Raw genomic sequence first — 20074 nt, forward strand, 5'->3', positions numbered from 1 at the left:
TGGCTTGATGAAAGGGATGGAATCGTCGATCTAAATGAATGACAGCAAGAGTATTTACAATGTGGTGATTTCTTTCGCTTAATTTCTGCATCTTTCTTATCAACGACCGCTCACGTGTGACCGATCCCACTGATAAAGAATGTGGCGTGATGGTCGGTCCACATGTTAAGCAACATGACAAATACGGAAATAGGAGTTGAATTACTACACGAAATGAAATTAAATTGTTTATTTGCCGTCCTGTACATTTATGGAGGGGGGCTGTTAAAAAAGAAGCTGTCCTTGAACAGCTTGGCATGCCTCAATACCTTGTTTCGGTAGGAAGGCGGCATCACGTATGCGTATAGATGCATATACACCCATATGCATACATATACGTATAGCAGACCACGTGTGCTTCCCTTAGATGTTTTGCCCTCAAACTGAGACCACTTAAAAAAAAAAAGAGTTCACTGCGCAGGCACTCCGTACAGATGGCTAAGCTGCGAAGCTGGATAGTACGGCTCAGGTTTTTATCACGACTTGGGATCTATCGAAGTGTCTTTTCTTCCAGTTTTCGATTTCTCCATCACCACATTTAGGAGATGCGTAGTTCAAACTTTGCGTTTGGTCACGTTAGCTTACAGGATATTAAGAACACCTAAAGGATTTTATGGGTAGTGATTCTTGCGGCGGCGGGTATCATCCCTAGCAGTGGCGTCAGCAGAACTTTTTTTTAAGAGGGGGGGGGGGGGGGGGGGGGGGGGGGGTGAGGCGCCTCCTTGATCCGGCTAGGGGGTAAGCATTTCCACTTCATTATAGTTTCTGTGCACTGACGGACTCACGGATCGCCACATTTCCCAGCTCCTAGCCATATACAGTTCCGCTGTAAAGTAGCATACCGGATACAAACTTCTGGTTAACCTCCCTGCCTTCCTCTGCTCTTTCTCTCTCTCTCTCTCTCTCTTTTGTCGACTCTTTCGGGATTTCTTAGTATCCTGATTGTCGCTCTCAGACGCACGTCCAACGTGATTTGCGCAGGTCCGTGTTGCCTGTTAGCCGCTCGTGCAGCGTGCGCAGCGAGGACATCGCCAAGCAGAAAGCCCAGAGGACTCTGAGCAAGAGCCTATACCTCAGCGTGGCATTCGCTGCCAACATCGGCGGCACGGCGACGCTCACTAGCGCGGGACCTAACCTGATTCTCAAGTTTGTCGTCGAAGAGTAAGTGTGGATTTTACGGTGGCAGTTTTGATGCGTTTTTTATACGTTTACATCTGTTTTTATTCCACATGCGCTTACTACCACAGAACAAAATCCTTTCAAAGGGGCCCTGTAACATTTTTGAACATGGTGAGAAAACGCTGCCGATTGTTAGTCGAGGCTCCTGCGAACATGTGAGCCGAACATTGTAGCGCTGCACGCAGCGTGGAATTTGCAGTTAAATTTCAAAGTCAGCTAGAAATCGCTCGCTCTTTTATCGACAAAAGATGCCCTATACCCAAAATCAACTGCTTCACATACCCAAAATCACTATACGATTGGCTCATTCGAGCATCGTGAGCTGCATAGTTACCGGGACAAAACATAAGACGTACGAAGTACGGAAAAGCACCAAAGAAACGTTTTTATGCGTTTTATAAGTTTCACCAGGTGAGAAACGGTGCGCTTTCTTGATCGCTACTCATTAGGAAAGCGAAAGTGTTATAACACATCTAGCGCCCTTCGCACCGTCTTGCGCCCTCATGCATCTTCGTTGTGCTGTGTTTTCATTTTCCTTTACGAGGCGCTCTAATTGACGCTACATTTGCGAACTTGCTTTGCTGAGAAAACAGTCAGGTGTGTAGGTGTGTCGCTAACTCGTTCTTATTAACGCAGGAATGAGTGGCGCAAATCCAAGTAAACAAATGCGACACATCTCTACCGATGTTGCTTGCATAGAGCCCCGCAATAACGCGCATATTTATTGCCACTCGTTTTCAACAAGGACACAAAGGCTTACCCCAGTGTGTTGAGTGCAAGGCTCGTCCCGTAAAATAAGCAAGGCCGCCGCGGAACAGCAATGGAAGGAAATGACGGCAATATCAGTTTATGGATGACGAGGTGCGCTCCGTTAGTGCAACCTTGGCACACATGTGTAACGTGGATGCTGCCGTTGAGATGAGAGCAACTCGCGCTCCTCTTTGCAATTATTACCACTTTCTGCGTCTTAACTGTATCTCGGGAGTGAATTGCTAATTGTAAGAGACTTTTATTCAGCCAAAAACGCTTGCTTTAGAAAGCATCTTAGGAGCTAGAGGAACACTTCAGCACGTTTGCACCAGCGGAATCTGCAAGATCAATAGTCCTTTCTTTTATGCGCATTCAATTAAGGAAGAATGTTCTAAAGCTACACTCTTTATCAGTTCCTGCTTAAAATGCTGAGCAGGAAAGTAGACCAAATGTTTTAATTTCCTGGTTATACCTAACACTGAACGCAGGATCAAATTAAGGGTGCACTAAGCGAATCGACTGTATTAAGTGGCGCTATTGACGAGTGCTTCTGGTATCTGATCTCCAAATGTTCGTGCCCCCGAAATTGTATAGAAAATTATTGCGCGTGCGGTGGTCCCACCTTTAGTATTTCTATTTTACGTTCAGAGACCAGAAAATAATTTGTCTTTTGATTCAATAGAGTAACCAAGTGCATTTTTTATTTGCATTGAAATTATTTCAAACACCGTGTGCTTTAAAGACAAAGATTGAGTTTTCAAGCTTGAATTTTTCAAAAGACAAGATTATATCCCATCCTTATGCTGAACGTAATATTAGCGAACGCATACATCCAGCCGATGGCAAGGAGCACTTTATTAAGGCGAAAGCCTTTAATGTCTCATACTTGCGTCCGTCCGTCCGTGTCCTGGCACGGTGCCAGCTGTGGCCTCTCCCCCTCACACTCTCTCAGCAATCACGTGATGGCACAGCGGCGCATAGCAACAGTTGCGTAACGCTGCGGCGGCGTGCGTCTGCGAACGCGCAACAGTTGCGCGTTGCTCCTTCCAACGTGCGTTGCGCAACGCGGCGGCGTCCGTCGGCGGTGTAAGAATGTGGATTCCCCCGACACCATGGTAGAGTGTACTATTACACTCTAACCATGGCATACATACTCAGTCGAATGGCCACAGGCTTTCGCCGAACACACTTTGGCATTTACAAAGTGTACTTCAAACTTTTTTTATTTCTTTGCTATAACCTCAAAGGCCCCTGTATATGCGTCTTTGATCGTATACAAGTGAACTGAGCGTTTCGTACGCATAAGTACGTGCAAGTGCTCATAAAACTGCCGAAAAACTGCCATAAAACTGCTAATAAAACTGCACTTTTGAAACAAAATATTATCGCATCAAATGCTCACTGCGTTCGTGAATGTGTGTCTTGTTCGCCAATGCAGATTTTACGGCGGCCTCCCGCCCATCGACTATGCGAGCTGGCTGGTGTTCTCGACACCCGGAGTGGTCATCAGCGTCTTCGTGGTCTGGGCTGCGTTCCAGGTTCTCTACCGGAACACCGGGTATGTAACAACTCGCCGCAGACGCGTTTGCGTTGTTCATATTGTGAGCGTTCACCTTTCAGTGCCTAACATCACTATAAAAAACACATATACTAATAAAACTGAATGCTTATGTTGCTAGGGAAAATTGCGCAATGTGGTAGAAAGAAAGAAAGAAAGAAAGAAAGAAAGAAAGAAAGAAAGAAAGAAAGAAAGAAAGAAAGAAAGAAAGAAAGAAAGGAAAGAAAGAAAGAAAGAAAGAAAGAAAGAAAGAAAGAAAGAAAGGTATTAGGTCAGGCACGGTCACGCCAAGCTTCGCTTTGACCCATCTTCCCGATAGGATAAGGGCCCCTTAATTTGTTTAGCTTACGTATGATCAGCATCGTTGTCATTATTATTGCTACTTTATACGGTTTTTTTTTCCCTTAAGGGCTCCTAGCGAGGCATTTGATAAGCAATGATCGACGACCATCCGAAAAACAAAAGACTGAATATCAGAATAAAATATCGCCAGGACCAATAAAACTAGAGCCCTGAATAGAAATGACAGCACTTAGAAGTCATTCTACATTAACCAGGTCTTTCCCAAGACATACTCAGAGATGAAGAAGCAATAGTGTCCAGTATTAGTAATACAAAATGCGTTATGGGTACTAATAATAATATCTGGGGTTTAACGTCCCAAAACCACGATATGATTATGAGAGACGCCGTAGTGGAGGACTCCGGAAATTTCGACCACTTGGGGTTCTTTAACGTGCGCCTAAATCTAAGTACACGGGCATCAAACATTTTCGCCTCCACCGAAAATGCAGCCGCCGCGGCCGGGATTCGATCCCGCGACCTTCGGGTCAGCAGTCGAGCGCGCCATAACCACTAGACCACCGTGGCGGGGCGCGTTATGGGTACTAATGAATGCATCTTGTAACTCAAAAGTGCGATGTTTTCTTTCGTGCAGGTCCATTGGTCTCGACAGGAAGGGACACGCAGCGAAGAAGGTCATAAATAAAAAGTACGACGAGCTCGGTCCAATGAAGTGAGTCCATGACTTTCATCTAATTTTATTTAGGGTAGAATGAACGAGATATATTTCTGCTCGTGAAGAATGACTATCGTTTCAGCATATGAAAAATAACGTTGTGCCTGTAGCTGCGCACCCGTATTTGGCATTTCTCGATTTCCTTTATTGCCGTTGTTATTGTTGCTATAATTGTTCGCATTAAACCGACATGAGGGTATCCTCCTTAGTTGCGTAAGAAAGTACGTTTCTAACAGCGGAGTTGTTTAAGGTCGAGGTAAATCGGCACACCGCAATAATCTGGAATCAGAAACTGAGTGCAGTGCAATGACAGTGGATGTTTTAAACCCATTGGAACAAAAGTTACAGTATGTTGAACGTTCACGAGTTAAATCCCAGCTTGAAATCGACCCAGTGACGAATGTTCAACATACAATAACTTTTGTTCAAATATGTTTAGAACATCCATTTTTAGTGCACTTCACACAGTTTTGAGTCCAGATTATTGTGGTTTGCTGATTTACTTTGCAACTATCTTAGTTAAGAAAAAAACCTTGCTCCACAAGGGCCACGTGAGATATCTTGTATTTTAAAAACTACACAGTATACTAGAAAGATCATTGCATATTTGAAATCAGCACACTAATGTACACAACCTCAGCGAGTTTCGTCAAAATCGACCAAGAAATAAAAAAGAATTTGTAAGAGCAGTTTCCCCCCTTAACCGTTCTTCGCGATGTTAAGTCATTGAAGCTGCTTCAATTTTTTTTATCCAATCTCGCCAAAGTGACATTATTGTAACACTTTGAGAACTACAACTTAAGCAATCGAGATGTGCATTCGGAGTGGGGCCTACAGAAATTAGATTTAATGTATTGCCTCGACCTTTTATACAGTCAACCATGGTTAAAGGACGTTATATTTGACATGACTGCAAATATATTTCCCTGTCCATTAAGGCTTTGCCAGTCTACTTCATTTTTTCAGGCCTGGGGCTCTACACTATGATTGGACGTATTCATTCTGTGTTTTACCTCTTCTGTCGTCATCGTTATTCATCTTCTTGCACTGAATTTTCCTCTTCCCCCTTCCTTAACATAGACTAGCTAGACAGCTCGAAGAATCTACCTCAGGCCATCCTCTCTACCCTTCTCCTCATTAAACTTTTTTTCTTGCCTTCATGATGCCGGTTTGATGAGCCTATTTTTTTTTCTTTCTGCAAGTTCTCGCACGTTACTTGAATGATAATAACATATTCCTGTTTATTAGTGGCACGAGCGCCGAGTGAGACTCTATCCTATCTTCTAGACCACCCTGTCTAGCGCTGGTGCGATTTGTCCGAAAACCCCGATAAAAATAAAAACATACGTAAAAGGGATGGAATGAGTTGAGATAAGGGTTGTATATGATAGATTGGACATAAGGTGTGTCATAAGTTAAAATTGGAGCCTTATAATTAGTAGAAATTAGTGTAAACAGCTCAGAAACCCATCTAATGGGGCTTGCTGAACAACCGCGAACATCTGGCGTATTAACGTCACATCCTTACCCACTTTTACGCAAGAACCGGTGCGAGTGCGCATCCAAACACCTAAGTCTTGCATTAGGGTCGCTTTAAGTTTTTTTTCAGTACTTTCTTATTTCTTCCCAGTTTCCACGAGCTCGCCGTGATGGTGATGTTGGCGACCCTCGTGCTCCTGTGGATGTTCAGGGACCCACATTTTGCGAGGGGCTGGGCAACGTTTTTCGGTGACCTGTAAGTTTAGCAACTCTTGTTGCCTATCACGCTATCAGAAGCTTTCACTTCTGTGAATAGAAGAAAGTTTTAAAGGAAGCTTTTATTACTGAAACACACAAGACGCATAACGACTGCAAAGGGGAGACGAGGGAGAAAAAGGCGGGATGGTTGCGCGCCTTGTGTATTCCAGTGAGCATAATTGGCCTGCAGAAACAAGTATTACAAAGCGTTAGTTCGGTCAACCATTCTTACATTCGCCGAATCAATTACACAGTGAAAGGCGGAAATGTGTGCTACCTCTCTGGGATTGTCACGGTTGTGTAGGACAACGTAGCTGCTTAACACAGTCATTCGCTTTCAATGGAATAGGCAGGAATAAGCATAGGCGTGCGAAGAGTTCTCCATTGGGGGGGGGGGGGGGGGGGCATGCTTTACATGCTTTATTGCAGCGACTCCCCCCCCCCCCCCTAAATTATTCGAGTTCGGAAGAAGCACAAGATTTGCAGTGGATGCAACAATAAAAATTAAGCGACGACGTGCTTCCCAGAGCGCCTGCCTTTAGTCCCCGGCTTTCTGGGGGTAAGGGTGGGAAGTAAGCAGTTCTTGTAACGCAACATCAGGGCTATGCTGCCGTCATTATCGCCAAAAACCTGCATGGCTATAATCTTGCGCCTTAAACAATGACAGGACAGGCGCCCCTCTTCGATGATCAGGGGGAGGAGGGGGGGGGGGCTGCCCCATCTTCGCGCACGCCTATAGGAATGAGTCTTATAGAGGCATCGTGCTTCCTTGGATACAGTTCTGTCTAGAACGACTTTTCTTTCCTCTTCTTCTTTCACCTCGCAGGAAGCCCAAGGACGCCACGGCGGCACTGTTTGTGATATTCTTCCTTTTCGTGATCCCGGCGGACCCGCGCAAAATAGGCACCAGCCCGACCTTACTCACCTGGGACGTGGTCCAGAAGCGCCTTCCATGGGGCGTCGTCCTTCTCCGCGGAGGCGGATTCGCCATGGCTGAAGCCACAAACGTGAGAACTTCCTTAGATTTATTCGATATTCTCAATCTAGCCGGCTAACTTGTGGCTAGTTGGACGAGCTCAGAGAGAGGCAAATGTGTTCGTCCATGAGTCCATGTGTGTGTTGTAACAATAATTGTTGGGGTTTTACGTTCCAGAACAACGATATGATAATGAGATACGCCGTAGTGTAGGGCTCCGAAAATTCCGGCCACCTGTGGTTCTTTAACGTGCACCTAAATCTAAGCACGCGGGCCTCATTTTGCTTCTGTCGAAATGCGGCCGCCTGGGACTCGATCCCGCGACCTTCGGGTCAGCAGTCGAGCACCATAACCACTAGAACACCGCGGCGGTTCATGTGTGAGTTGTCTTTAGAACTTGAAGCAATAACCAACCGAGTGACCCACCAACATGCAGTAGCACCCCGTTCATACGTTCCGTTTCATATGATTTCCCGGATCCAACGCTCGCGATTTCGTTATCAAGCGAAAAGCGCGATGTTTTAGAAAATTGAGATTGTAGGTTTTCCCGGATACGTATGACGTTTCTTCAGAAACGTATGAAAGAGGTTTTACTGTACTTTGAGCAATGTAATCAAACCACGCATGGCCACTGGACTGTCAGTATCGGTAGTTCTTCGCATTTTAAACAAACAGCTACGCTGACGGGACAACGACGACAATGCGGACCTAAGCGCTGTGCGATCTCCCGCCGTCCTGTTGTTGTCCTGTGGGTTGCATTGCTTTACAGCCGTAAAGGGTACTTCGGCCAGGTTTCACGGCGTGCGCCATCGTTATGTTTATTATCATCGTAATTCAGTGGCACGAAAGGTTGTCAAAAGGAAGAGAGAAAACTGTTTATCCCCGGCACAACCACCGTTGCCTTTGCATTGGGGTCTCGTGTCACTGTTGTACCGGCCGTCCTCACTCCCGCTGTCGTTGTCGTAGTAATTCTTCTTGCTGGGCCATCCACTGTCTCGGGTATCGTTCAAGCCTTCGTTTAATATAGGAGCAATGCATGTACAAACTGTATGTGGACAGCAACCGAGTTTATGTTGCCTCATTTGTGGCTTGTTCTTGTGACGGTATTCGTGCTCCTTTCGATGCCCTTGTACATGGCTTAGGGCGCAAGAAAAGCTAGGGGCTATTATCACGTCTGGTTTACTTTGAGCTTGAACAAGGTAGCAAATAACTTTACACTCTCAGAGCCGCCACCTGAGGCCACCAAAACCAAAACTGCCGGCCCATTTTGTACCAATAAACTTTTCTTCTCCTTCTCTTGGCACATACAATTAAAACGAATCAAAAGAATGTGTCCTGCATAGCATCACTTTATTTTATTTCATTCTTTTGTGATCTACGATGAACTCTTTGAAAATGTTACCTTTGTAAGTTCGAGGCCAATAGGTTCGAATATACACCGTAAGCAGTGTTGTTCTGAGGGTTTAATTGTTATACACGGGGAACTCGCACGTTATCATCAGTACAGTGCAGCAGCACGCCACCGGCAGGTTTTCTTTAAAAAAACCGTGTAAACAACGATACATTTTGATGAAGTAACATAGCTGGGCCTGTTTGAGCAGCGCTTATACTGGTTAAACCGGCGTGCTTCGAAGGCAAACATTCGATAGATGATTACCTAGGGCGCAGGTGCTTAGATGCAATAGACAACTTATCGTACGCATCGCAGACAACAGGACTGAGGTTATCACATTTAAAGAAGAGCGGAGACAGGACATTACCCCGCTATCCGCGCGTGACACGCGAGATAACCTCGAGCAAGTGATAGCGTCGTTTGTGCGGTTATACACTCCACAGTTATACACTCCACATCCCCCATAATTTTACGAAGTGTATGTCAAACATCCCGTCATAAGACGTGACCTCGTGTAGTATTCCTCTTTTTGGGCTGTACGTATAGATTACATACAAAATTCCTACAAGGCCCTGCGCATATACTACCAGAAAGTCGCATGTTTTTCTTCTCTAACCACTTCAATGAAAGGTGCCAGAATTCCTGTGAGCCACTTGGCTTTATAAATGGCAATACAACTTTCTTTTCATTTACACGTTTCATTTGTATGTGTAAGTTACCTTTTAGAGGCTCTGAAAAAACTAATTCGTGTTACTCTTTTTGTGGAGTCTTGACTCGCCACGTATATGACTCTCTTTAAAGAGACACGTGAACTGCCTTGTGGGTCCCACGACTCTCCGACGAGAGCATAATGATCTCTAAAGAGAGTCATGTACATGTGAAGACTCCCCAAAAAGAGTCATATGACTCTATTCTTTCTTAGAGTGTAAGTGTAGAAAAAGAAGTGCTATGATAAAGAATGGCGCTCGTAGAGAAAATAAGACGATGAGGCTTGAATGGGCCGTCTGTGTGCGAGTCAGTCTGTCGCGTTTTTAATAAAAGGCACGCGATATTATTCCTTGTAAAAATAAAGTTAACGCCTGTGTGAGTAGGCTGCGGTGTCCTCGACAAAAGAAAAAGTCGAGTGGTAATTTAATATGAAGAACGAATAAATGATGTACCTTAAGGCGCTTTAGAGCGAAGCCATGGTTGTGATGCAGAGGCCGAAGCTTAGATATATCAGAACATCGAACATGTGAACACGCTAGGAAACTCTAATTTGTAATACTTCCCTCTCCTGTAGTTAAAACGTACAGCATGCTGAAGGTATCCTGCTAATTTTCGGCCCCGCTATTTGCATATGGATGGCAGGGCCGCAGACCGGGCGCAGTGGATCTGATGAGACACTGCACCTGAAGACAGGCGCCTCCATCGCTTGCACCACTTAAATAGACTGTTACTGCAAATACAAGCTAGACAGACATTCAGCAGAAGATTGAGTCTTGAAGTGACAAAAGATCGTTGCAAAATAAATGTCGCTGGAGTCACAGTCCGACAGGGGGACAAAGGGCCCTGACGGAGACTTGGACGAATTTCCGTGTCGAAGCGTTGATTCCGTGGATATTAATTGTTCAAAGACTTTTGATCGGTTACGATAAAAAAACCAAGCAATCGAGAAACCTGGAGGCTTACGAAGACGGTTCAACTAATTAAGGACGACGCAGCGAGCCATGGAAAGGAAAATGACAGGTGTAACCTTAAGGAGCAAGAAGAGAGCAGAGTGGGTCAGGGAACAAACTGGTGTTAAGGGCATATTATAGTAGAAATCAAGACGAAGAAATGGGTATGAGCAGGGTATGTAGCGCGTAGGGAAGATAACCGGTGGTCATTAAGAGTAACAGACTGGATTCCAAGGGAAGGCAAATGCGTGAGGGGGAGGCGGAGAGTTAGGTGGGCGGATGAGATTAAATAGTCTGTGGGAATAACGCGGCCACAGCGAGCACAGGTCCGGGTTGATTGGCGAAACATGGGAGAGGCCTTCGCCCTGCAGTGGGCGTAGTCAGGCTGACGATGATGATGAATTGAGGAAAAACAGCACAGAGGCAAAGAACATACAACGACGCCGTTACATATCCCATCTTGTGTCCGCTCTCTGTGCACTGCTTTCGCTCACGTCACCAACGAACCAGCCCATGTTCGTATACCCTTGTGAAGCTCAGAGCGTTTATCTTTCCATTGCAAACTGCAGGTTTCCGGTCTTTCGCGGTGGATGGGCCACCAGCTGTCCTCGTTCGACTTCATGTCGCCGCAGTGCATCATATTCGTCGTGTCCGTCATCGTGGCCTTTATCACCGAAGTGGTCTCCAACTCTGCCACGGCCACCATCTTCCTACCGATCATGGCGCAGTTGGTACGTTGGCACATTCTTATACTTTTGCACATTCGTGAAAACTTTCTGCGAGAAAAAAATATGTTTCGCCAAAACTGGATCTTGGAATAGGAAACAGAATGATTATAAAACAGAAAACAGTCTAAACGCTAGCAGTTTGGAACCATGACCTGCAGTCTTTCCTCTGCTAAAAATGATCTGGGCCTATGCTATGTTCTTCCTGTATTTTCTGTGGACTAATACTTTTCCATGGCGCTTACACATGCAAAGTTATGTTTCCTACGAGAGGGACCTAACTTGAGGTGTTATTTCCTCTTCCGTCGAAGTTTTTTTCTGAGCGACTATGAAAAATATGAACGAGAGTAGTTCCAATATATTGCTGATCAACTTTATGATATATGCACCCTTCTGCCCCTGACGGACTTTCCTTCACTGGCTTGCGGATTTAACACAACGTAACGATACTGTCAAACCGGGGTTTGGAACTCAGAATTAAAGCGTGCAATGCTTTAGTTCTAAAAGAAGAAAAAGCTTGGACCCAAGTGATCCTACTTTTATAGTGACGAAAGAGTGGCTATGGTAGCAGTCGTGGTATTCCGTGGCATCCTCAGCATTGTCGCTCTTTCTTGCAGGCAACCGACCTCCACATGAATCCTCTGATGATCATTGTGCCAGTTGCGTTGTCCTGTTCCTACGCCTTCATGTTGCCTGTCGGAACGCCAGCCAATGCCATTGTGTCCAGTCACGCCAACATCTTCCCTGCCGAAATGGTAAGAGGCGTAAGACGTTGCTCATCCTTAGCGTAAAATGTCCGTTGGCTAACTTTCCGTAGTCCTGCCAAACTTCTTGCCTTTAATTTGTCCTTCTGTGGTCATATTAGAAGGTGTTCGAAACGTTATGGTGTTCATGATCTCAAGCCTAAGTTACTATTTTTTAGGTATATCTTATTACTAAAACAAGAAAAGTAACCGTAGGTAAAGTTCCTGCGGCAGACAATATAGCTGAAGATTAAATAAGATGAGCTGATTTTGGTTGAAGCGAGGTAGGCTGGGCCATTTGGTTTGGATCCATCGTAAATACAGATCATGAACGGAGACAAAAAACACACGAGAAGGTGAGGACAAGAACAAGCGCTGTTCCTGTCCTTGGTATCGTTTTCGTTCATGTTGGTTTTTTGGCATGCGTAGTGCTTATTTGAGAATACAACTCGCTGAAGGTACATAGTGACTTGAGTTACAGAACAAGGAATGTCCACCGTCACAATACAACATACAGCAAAGTAAGTGAGCTACGAAGTGTTCAACCAAATTAAAAAAAAAAGAAATTCACAGGGTCCCTTATGCATTCGCTTAAGACGACTCGAAGGCGAAAGTATGTTCTTTGTCCTTTCAGTCGATGTATTGATCCTTTCCCGTCCCCCTCCGAAAGCTTTCTGCGCCTAACGTGGTTTTGCACTGCCTCAAGGATCCGAGGCATTGCAAGCTTTCTGCACCCCACTTGGTTTTGCATTGCCTCCTTGATCGGTGCACCTTTGATCAAGCGTGGACATCACGTGATGACGTTATATGACGTCATGATGACGTCACAAATTTTGGCGATATGTGACGCCATTATGAAGTCATATGATGCCGTCATCATGTGATGATTATTGTTTTGCATCAGTCGTGTTGGCGCCGACGTCGGGACGATGGTCCCCGCCGACGGTCAATTTTCGCTTTTAAGGCTTTCGCCTTAAAAAGGGCCATCTCTGGTCAGTGTATTTACCAAATGCTTTACGACCTCTCCTCACAGATTCTCCCTGGTCTGGTGGTCAAGTGTATCTGCATCTGCATTATGCTGGTCAGCATCAACACGATCGGCATTGTCATCTTCGACCTCAACAGCTTCCCCGCCTGGGCAGAAGACATGGACGCAAACGATACCCTGGCGGCCATATTGAATGGAACGCTGGCTGTCAGCGGACACTAAGAGGCGCAGCTGCATTGTTGAATGCACATCTCGCTGCCGATGGAACAAGTGCCATCGGTGTAATGCTGACGGGTGATCTTCGAAGCTGGACTTCGGTGATTACTTGAAGAAGATACGGATACCTACAATGTACAAAGAAGAGTTAGGGGCCGAGTAGAAGAGCAACGAGGAAGCACCGACTGACACCACTTCCGTTTTAAGGAAGATGGGCGGGGCTTCCAAAACGTACGGGTTGGCTGTTATGCGCCGTCCCACGCGCTGCCATCGAAACCGCTGGGCGCCTCGTCTGTGTTTATAGTCATGCAGAAAGGCGACGTTCCTTTTCTTCTGAGGCGTACAGGTCTATCAGTATGCGCCACTTCTAAACGACTCGAAGATGAGCGCAGTCGATTTGTCAACGCTCTTAGCGTACTTTATGCAATTGGTTGTGATTTGTCCCCATTTTGATAGATGCAGGGCAAACGCTAATGTGCATTCAGTTTCTGCGAGCCGTGGTCGCATGTGCACCTCCGAAAAAAATCGTGAGCTCCTCGTCATTGCTAGTGAAATGCTGCAAACAGCATATTATGTATACTCTTGAAACTACATTTCTTCATTACTCGCGTGTAATTATATGGCGAAAAGTACGGTACACTGTCGCAAGGCACTGGTACGGAACGATGTGGTGCCACTGCACGATAACAAGGAGTTGTACTTTCTGGTGTTCGTGGTACGTCCTGTGACATACTGACTGCACATCGCTGACCTTGCCTTCATAGCTTTGATGTAGCCACCGAGTTTAAAATTAAGTGTGCAAGTACAATTTAGGAGTGAAAACCAACAAGAGTCGCGCTGGGCGAATAAAAAAAGAATATAATGCTGCTTCGGCAGCACCATATCACTGTTAGTTAGTACCTAGAAATAACAATGGCATGAATGAATTATTGGAAAACAATAGCGAAATATGACCATCCTGCACTTAACGACGCTCGTTACTCGAATACATGTCAGCAACAGCTTGCTGTTGCGACTTGTTGAAGTGAGGTAAAACAACATAATGCAACTGTCTACTCTTTCGCATCCAAATATCCAAAGGCGTAGTTGTATGCCTGTAAACACTGATCTCCTTGCTTATTTGCTTGTCACTGTGTATACCGAATGAAAAGCGACCTGATGAACGCACTGCGCAGCGTTAGCCCTGTGTGGCACATTGTCTTATAATTGTGTATAAAGCTCGAGAAGTGGCGTTTCTATCACCTTATTTCTGTCTCTTTGTCTTTTCGATGAGTTTTCACCTGACAGCGGGGAGCAGTGGTGACCCGCCCACTGTATAGTACCCAACGACCACCACCGCCACCTCCACTACCACCCGTCGGTACTATGTACTAGTACTACAACAACTGCTACTGCTGTTACAACTACTACTACTGCTACCACTAACACCACTTTTACTACTGCTACCACTATACTACTGCTACTACTGCAACTACTGCTACTGCCCTCTAAGAAAAAAAAAAGTAGGTGTTACCCTTTTCTGGGAGTCTTGAGTTGCCACGTACATGACTCTCTTTAAAGAGACACGTTAACACTCATTTGGGTCCCACGACTCCCCGACGAGAGTTTCAAAACAGAGTGCACCTGTCTCTTTGGAGGGAGTCTAAAAAAATTCAGGACTCGCAAAAAAAGTGACTTTTTTTCGTGAAGGGTACTCCTACTACCGCGGTTTTCTTGCTTTCCAAATAAAGATATATTTTATGCGATACACAATTCACGAAACAACTTGTCTTAAAACAAGCGGCCCTCAATGCTGCTCTGACGTAGGCGTTTGCCGCAGATCACAGTTGTATAGGTCATGTTTTTTTTTTTTTTTTTTTTTTTTCACATGGCGTGACGTAGCTGTAAGAGATTAGTTTGAGCAAGACACGATCTTAAAGCATCTTGTTCGCGAACTTGGATGGATAGATACAACGTAAAGCTTTCTGTCGCAAGCTTCTTCGACTTCGATTAGGCAACGCCACGAGCGAACCATGCGCAGCCATGGCCATGGAGCAAGAAGTATTTGTGGGCGCAGCTCATCGGCTTTAGTTCGCGTGCGTTTCCCGAGACGGCGCTTCGCACGCTGACGTCGTCATCAGTTCGCGTGCCTCGTAACGCGCCGTCTGCGCCACGCCGGTCTGTTGGGGGGGGGGGGGGGGGGGGGAGCGTGGACTTTGACCGGTTGTCGTTCATTTATCTGTGTCGAAAGCCGCGCGACAGTTGGCACTTGGCAGCCACAGCAGAAGCGGCGCGCACGCAGTGCTGTACGCGCCTCGTGTGCACCGGCTGTTTCAACAAGGGAGTCGGCGCTAGCTTGTCGGAAAGCCATAGGTAGTGCAAATTCCACGAATAGTTGAAACTGCCGTGTGTGTGTGTGCACCCATCGGGGAAGACGGCGAGGACCACAGAAGGCGTCAGTGAGTAAAAACGGGATGCTGTACTTTCCAAACACGTGACATAGTTGTTGAGGGATGCAACCGTACATTCATAAAGTCATTCAATAGCAACAAATCGTCATCGAAAAGGAATGCTACTCGATACCTTATCGAAGATTATATATATATATATATATATATTATATATATATATATATATAATATATATATATATATATATATATATATATATATATATATATATATATATATATATATATAGATATATATATATTGAGCACACTGTAGTCTCGATATGCCCTTGTAGGACTAGAAAAATTTTCTTTTAAGCCCTTGTACGAGTGGTTACAGAGGTAAAAAAAAGAGACAATTATAAACAGAAATGAATTGTTGAACTTTAGTAACAAAAGATTCTGCACTATCACAATTCACAACGCCAATAGATATGTCATTCATGTGAAAGATTGCTGAGAATAGCCGCTAAGCCACTACAGCGGGTTACTGCACTGTGCTGCGATACTCTTAAAATTTGAGCCTCTGAGGAAAGATATTAGTTTGCCTGTGGTAAATACAGCCTGTGAGTTCACAACGTACATCGCTTCATGCTTGCTTTTATTTATTTCTTTTAACAAAACAATTATGCCAACTTCGCACTGGTGGCGCCAAGCTTGAAGTAAGAGCGCAGCTCGGTGGCCTTCCTTGTTTCTCTCCCTGCTTCGTTCTCTCTCTCTCTCTTTGTTTCTCTTTATTTCTCTTTCTGTTTTGCTCCCTGCTTTTACTATCTCTTATTCACGTCTGTTTCTTTCTATATCTTTCCGTCTCTTTCTATGTCTTTTTCTGTCTTTTAATCTTTTTTTGTCTTTATTTCCTTTATTTTTCTCGTTCCCTTTCTTTCTATCGCTTTCTTACAGTCTTTCTCTTTATCTTTCTTTCTTTTCTCTCCCTATTTTCTCTCTCTCTCTATTTTCTCTTTTTATTTCTCTCTCTCTCTCTCTCTCTCTCTCTCTCTCTCTCTTTCCCGTGTTTCACGTGCTCCACTTCGCCGAGCAGAGTTTTTGTTTAACGCTCGCACCTGCTGTACTTGGAAGTGGGGCTTGTTCAATTCCTGTGGCGCATACCCACCTGGGGAGTTTCTTGCAACACCGCACGAACTACGGCGAGCGCCAACGGCTTCGCTATTAATAACATCACCCATCTCTTTACACTGTCTAGTGCTACATCTGTATAATCATATAAAGTCTGTACTGTGTAAGTTATCCAGCTCTTTTTTTAGTCTTTTCAAGGTCGTTGTTGTTGTTGGCCGTCGAGTAATTGTCGACCTCCGGTGACACCGTCAGTATAAGAACGCCCAGTGAGATCTGCATAAAGCGAGTTAGTTGGGTTTACCGAGACGCTTTTCCTTGTTCAAGCATTGCATTTAAGTCTAGTTTTGCAGTGCAAAAAGAAGAAGAAACATTGAGCAGAATGTCGCAATATTTTTCTCGTAAACGCGAGGTACGACTCCTTTAATATCATAACGCTCACGAGCGTAGTACGGCCGCTCTTACTCTCGGTGTGATAGGACACTAGTAAAGTTGACGTTCTTGTGAAAGACGAGGTCGAAGGTTATCTTAACGGTATGCGGTATGTGCAGTGTGGGCTACTACGGCCATAAAAGTCTACGGCGTACGAATGGCTGCGTGGACGGCTATTTCCGCTTTCCGCCGCAATATGTCGACCCTTCCAAAGTACGACGTCTGCTTCCCTGAAACCCTGCTGACTGCAGTAATTTATATAAAACGATCTGTTTGCGACATATTATTGCGTAAATACCGCACTATTGAAAACCAGCGCTCGCGACGTCGTAAAAAAATCAGCTTTTGATGTGTTATTACCTCTCATAAACACCGAACATTCATTGAGAATGCCGTCGCAAGGCATTCGCCAATAGTGGAAATGAGTCCAATACAAAAGTGGCGCTCCTTCTAAATATGGAAATAAAGTTGATTCCTCCTCCTCCTCCTTCTAAATATGGAAAAGTTCTGTTCTGTTCTAACTGACTTGCTGTGGATATAGGAGGAGGTTTACATCACCTCGGCTACTCCATTTCTATAAGTATTGCAGCAAAAAATAAAAATAATAAAAAGGTTGCCAAAAAGAAAAATCAACACGTAAAAAAAATACAGCAAGCTGAAACAAATCAAGATGATAAAAAATCACACCATCTCCCGCTAAAGGGAACCATGAGGCGATGCGAAGCAGCGTTTTGGCATGTCGAGCCCGCGTTTCAGAGGGGGAGGGGAGAGGGGAAGTGGAGAGGGGGAGAGGAGTTGAGACGTAGTGTGTGGAGAGGGTTTGCGCATGCGCAGTAAGGGTCGTCACGCCGCACACCACCGGTTTGAACTCCAAAATAAGATGCTTCGCATCTAATAACGCACGAACTGGCGCGGATTGATCAAATGCAGTCACCATTTGTAGCTCAACAATCAGACCAGTTAATTTGAAGAGCATGTTTACACGGCATTATTCTTGCGCCTAGCGAATGAATCTAACTAACGTCTATTTTTTAATTATTCATAGAAATGCACTTAGATTACACAAGCTCACCTTTCTGCTTTTCTTCCCCTTCCTGATTTGTGAGTTCTCAAAGGAGCTTGTTTATTTTGGCTGAAAATATCAGGTTCACTTACCGTCTCGCTCAGTCACTAAATGTCTCAGCGAGTCCATGTGTTCGCTTTCTTTCTAAAGCATTCTCGCCTCCACAGCCTGTCGTCACATGAGCGTACTTGCACCACTGGAGGAAACCATAACCACCACGCACAAGGTGTAAAAGCTCTCTTCATCACGCGCACGTCACTAAGAGAAGTGTGTTTACACTTATAGCTAGAGGAAGGCATAAAAGCTACGAGGTATAGCCTCACGTAGCAGCATTGAAGCCTAGTCGTAAAAAATATATATATGAGGGAATGACGATGAGAAAGGGGCGTTCAACCACGTGGTAGGCAGGTGATGGCTTCTATAGGTGAGATCATCGTGCGCGATTTGGAGTTTGGCCCCAAAGAAGCCATTAGACACCATTAAAGGCTGCCACAAACCTTGCAACGCCTCTTGATGACCTGGTGACCGTTTACAGACTACAACTGCCAACAGTGAACGCGCCGGCGAGCCTTGAAAGAGGTAGATGGTGTGCCTGACGCCTTGCTTCTCAATGCGCATTTTAGTGGGGCGTGTTGTCAGACTGGTTTGGTCTGCAATTACAACGCAAGTAAACGCAACGCTTATGCTGGCGATACTGTGGTGGGGACGGGGTGATGAGAAGCACGCAACATTTTAGACGATGCAACACACATGGGTCCTGTAGTCCAGGAGAGGGGGCGGGGGTGAAAACTCCCTCTCCCCTAGCTAACATGCACGCACACATGAAAACGCACACACGAACATACATAAACGGCGAACGACCCCTCCCCCCCCCCACCATCGCCCCGAAAGAAAGTTCTGGTTACGCACCTGTGGTAGTCCTCTCCGACCTTGTTCATGCCAATTTTTAGCTAGAAAACGGTTTATCGCTATACCAGAACAAACAAACCTGGCTTTTAAACCCGCCACGGTGGTCTAGTGGTCATGTTGCTAGACTGCTGACCCGAATGTCGAGGGATCGAATCCCGGCCACGGCGCCCGCATTTTCAATGGAGGCGCAAATGCTTGAGGCCATAGAACCTAAATGTGGTGCAAGCTAAAGAACTCCAGGTGGCCGAAATTTACGGAACTCCCCACTACGGCGTTTCTTATCATATCGTGCTTTTGGGACGCTAAACCGCAACAATTATTACAAATCTGGCTTTCTTTTACTAAAAGTACCAACTGCTAGTCCTCAGGAATACATCAGTCGTAATTGGCGGGATTGGCTGTCCAATTTAGCTGAATGCGAAGTTGGGCTATCGTTCTTTCAAGCTTGAAATCAGGCACTGGCGCAAAAACTACACGGAAAGCTTTCTATCCTTCAGTATATCCACGTAGTTTTTGCGATGGGACCTTATTTCAGGCTAGCATTTAATTAACGTCACGATCATATCGAGATCCTTGAGCGGTCGTCAAGTGGGAACGGGAAGGCGTACTAGAAAACCCATGGAATTGCATTACTCAAACAACAAAGCACGTGGCTTACACCTGCATTTTTTTCTTATCGCCGACGAAGAAAACCCGAGACGTAGCATTCCGACGCAATCAGTGATGAACTATGAACTATGAGCTGCTTGGCTTCGTCGCTATTCGTGCAGAGCATGTAGAACAATGTCTATTTTGAGCTAGTGTTCCATGCACTTGCCCGTATCTGTTTTTGTCTGGTGGACAATCGAATGTGTAGGATAACAATGTGCGAGTCGCCAGTTGACGATAACCCCACAGAACAAAGTCTCGCCCGCTTCCATTCGATGGCTTTTGCGTGCGTAGCTCCTTCATTCATAAATTTACAAGCCCAGTGTTTATCAAACTTGTTTTGTTTTGTTTTTTTCTTGAAAGGCACGGATTGGTAGAGAGCACGTAAAGAACAATTGTGCACATGAGTCACTAGAAAGATACCGACGTATGCTTTACGAATAACCTTAACCTTAAGAGAACATACTCTCGTTCCGCATTCAACTCAACAGTTTATCTTCATTGACTATTCCCAGAAGGCACTGGCGTCACTTTCTTTGATAC

The 20074-nt window shown here is 45.2% G+C and overlaps 1 protein-coding gene across 1 annotated transcript in view; it reads left to right on the forward strand.

Annotated features, from left to right (window-relative positions):
* The window catches only part of LOC119389232 (uncharacterized), an 85485-nt gene that overhangs the window by 22704 nt on the left and 42707 nt on the right, over positions 1-20074 (forward strand). The window contains exons 6-13 of the mRNA XM_049415062.1: positions 1021-1200; positions 3407-3526; positions 4464-4541; positions 6175-6279; positions 7108-7288; positions 10878-11039; positions 11651-11788; positions 12810-12983. Of these exons, the coding sequence (XP_049271019.1) occupies positions 1021-1200; positions 3407-3526; positions 4464-4541; positions 6175-6279; positions 7108-7288; positions 10878-11039; positions 11651-11788; positions 12810-12983 (1138 nt within the window). The remainder of the gene's footprint in view (positions 1-1020; positions 1201-3406; positions 3527-4463; positions 4542-6174; positions 6280-7107; positions 7289-10877; positions 11040-11650; positions 11789-12809; positions 12984-20074) is intronic.

Source organism: Rhipicephalus sanguineus, chromosome 4 (genome assembly GCF_013339695.2).
Source record: "Rhipicephalus sanguineus isolate Rsan-2018 chromosome 4, BIME_Rsan_1.4, whole genome shotgun sequence".
Classification (NCBI taxonomy): domain Eukaryota; kingdom Metazoa; phylum Arthropoda; class Arachnida; order Ixodida; family Ixodidae; genus Rhipicephalus; species Rhipicephalus sanguineus.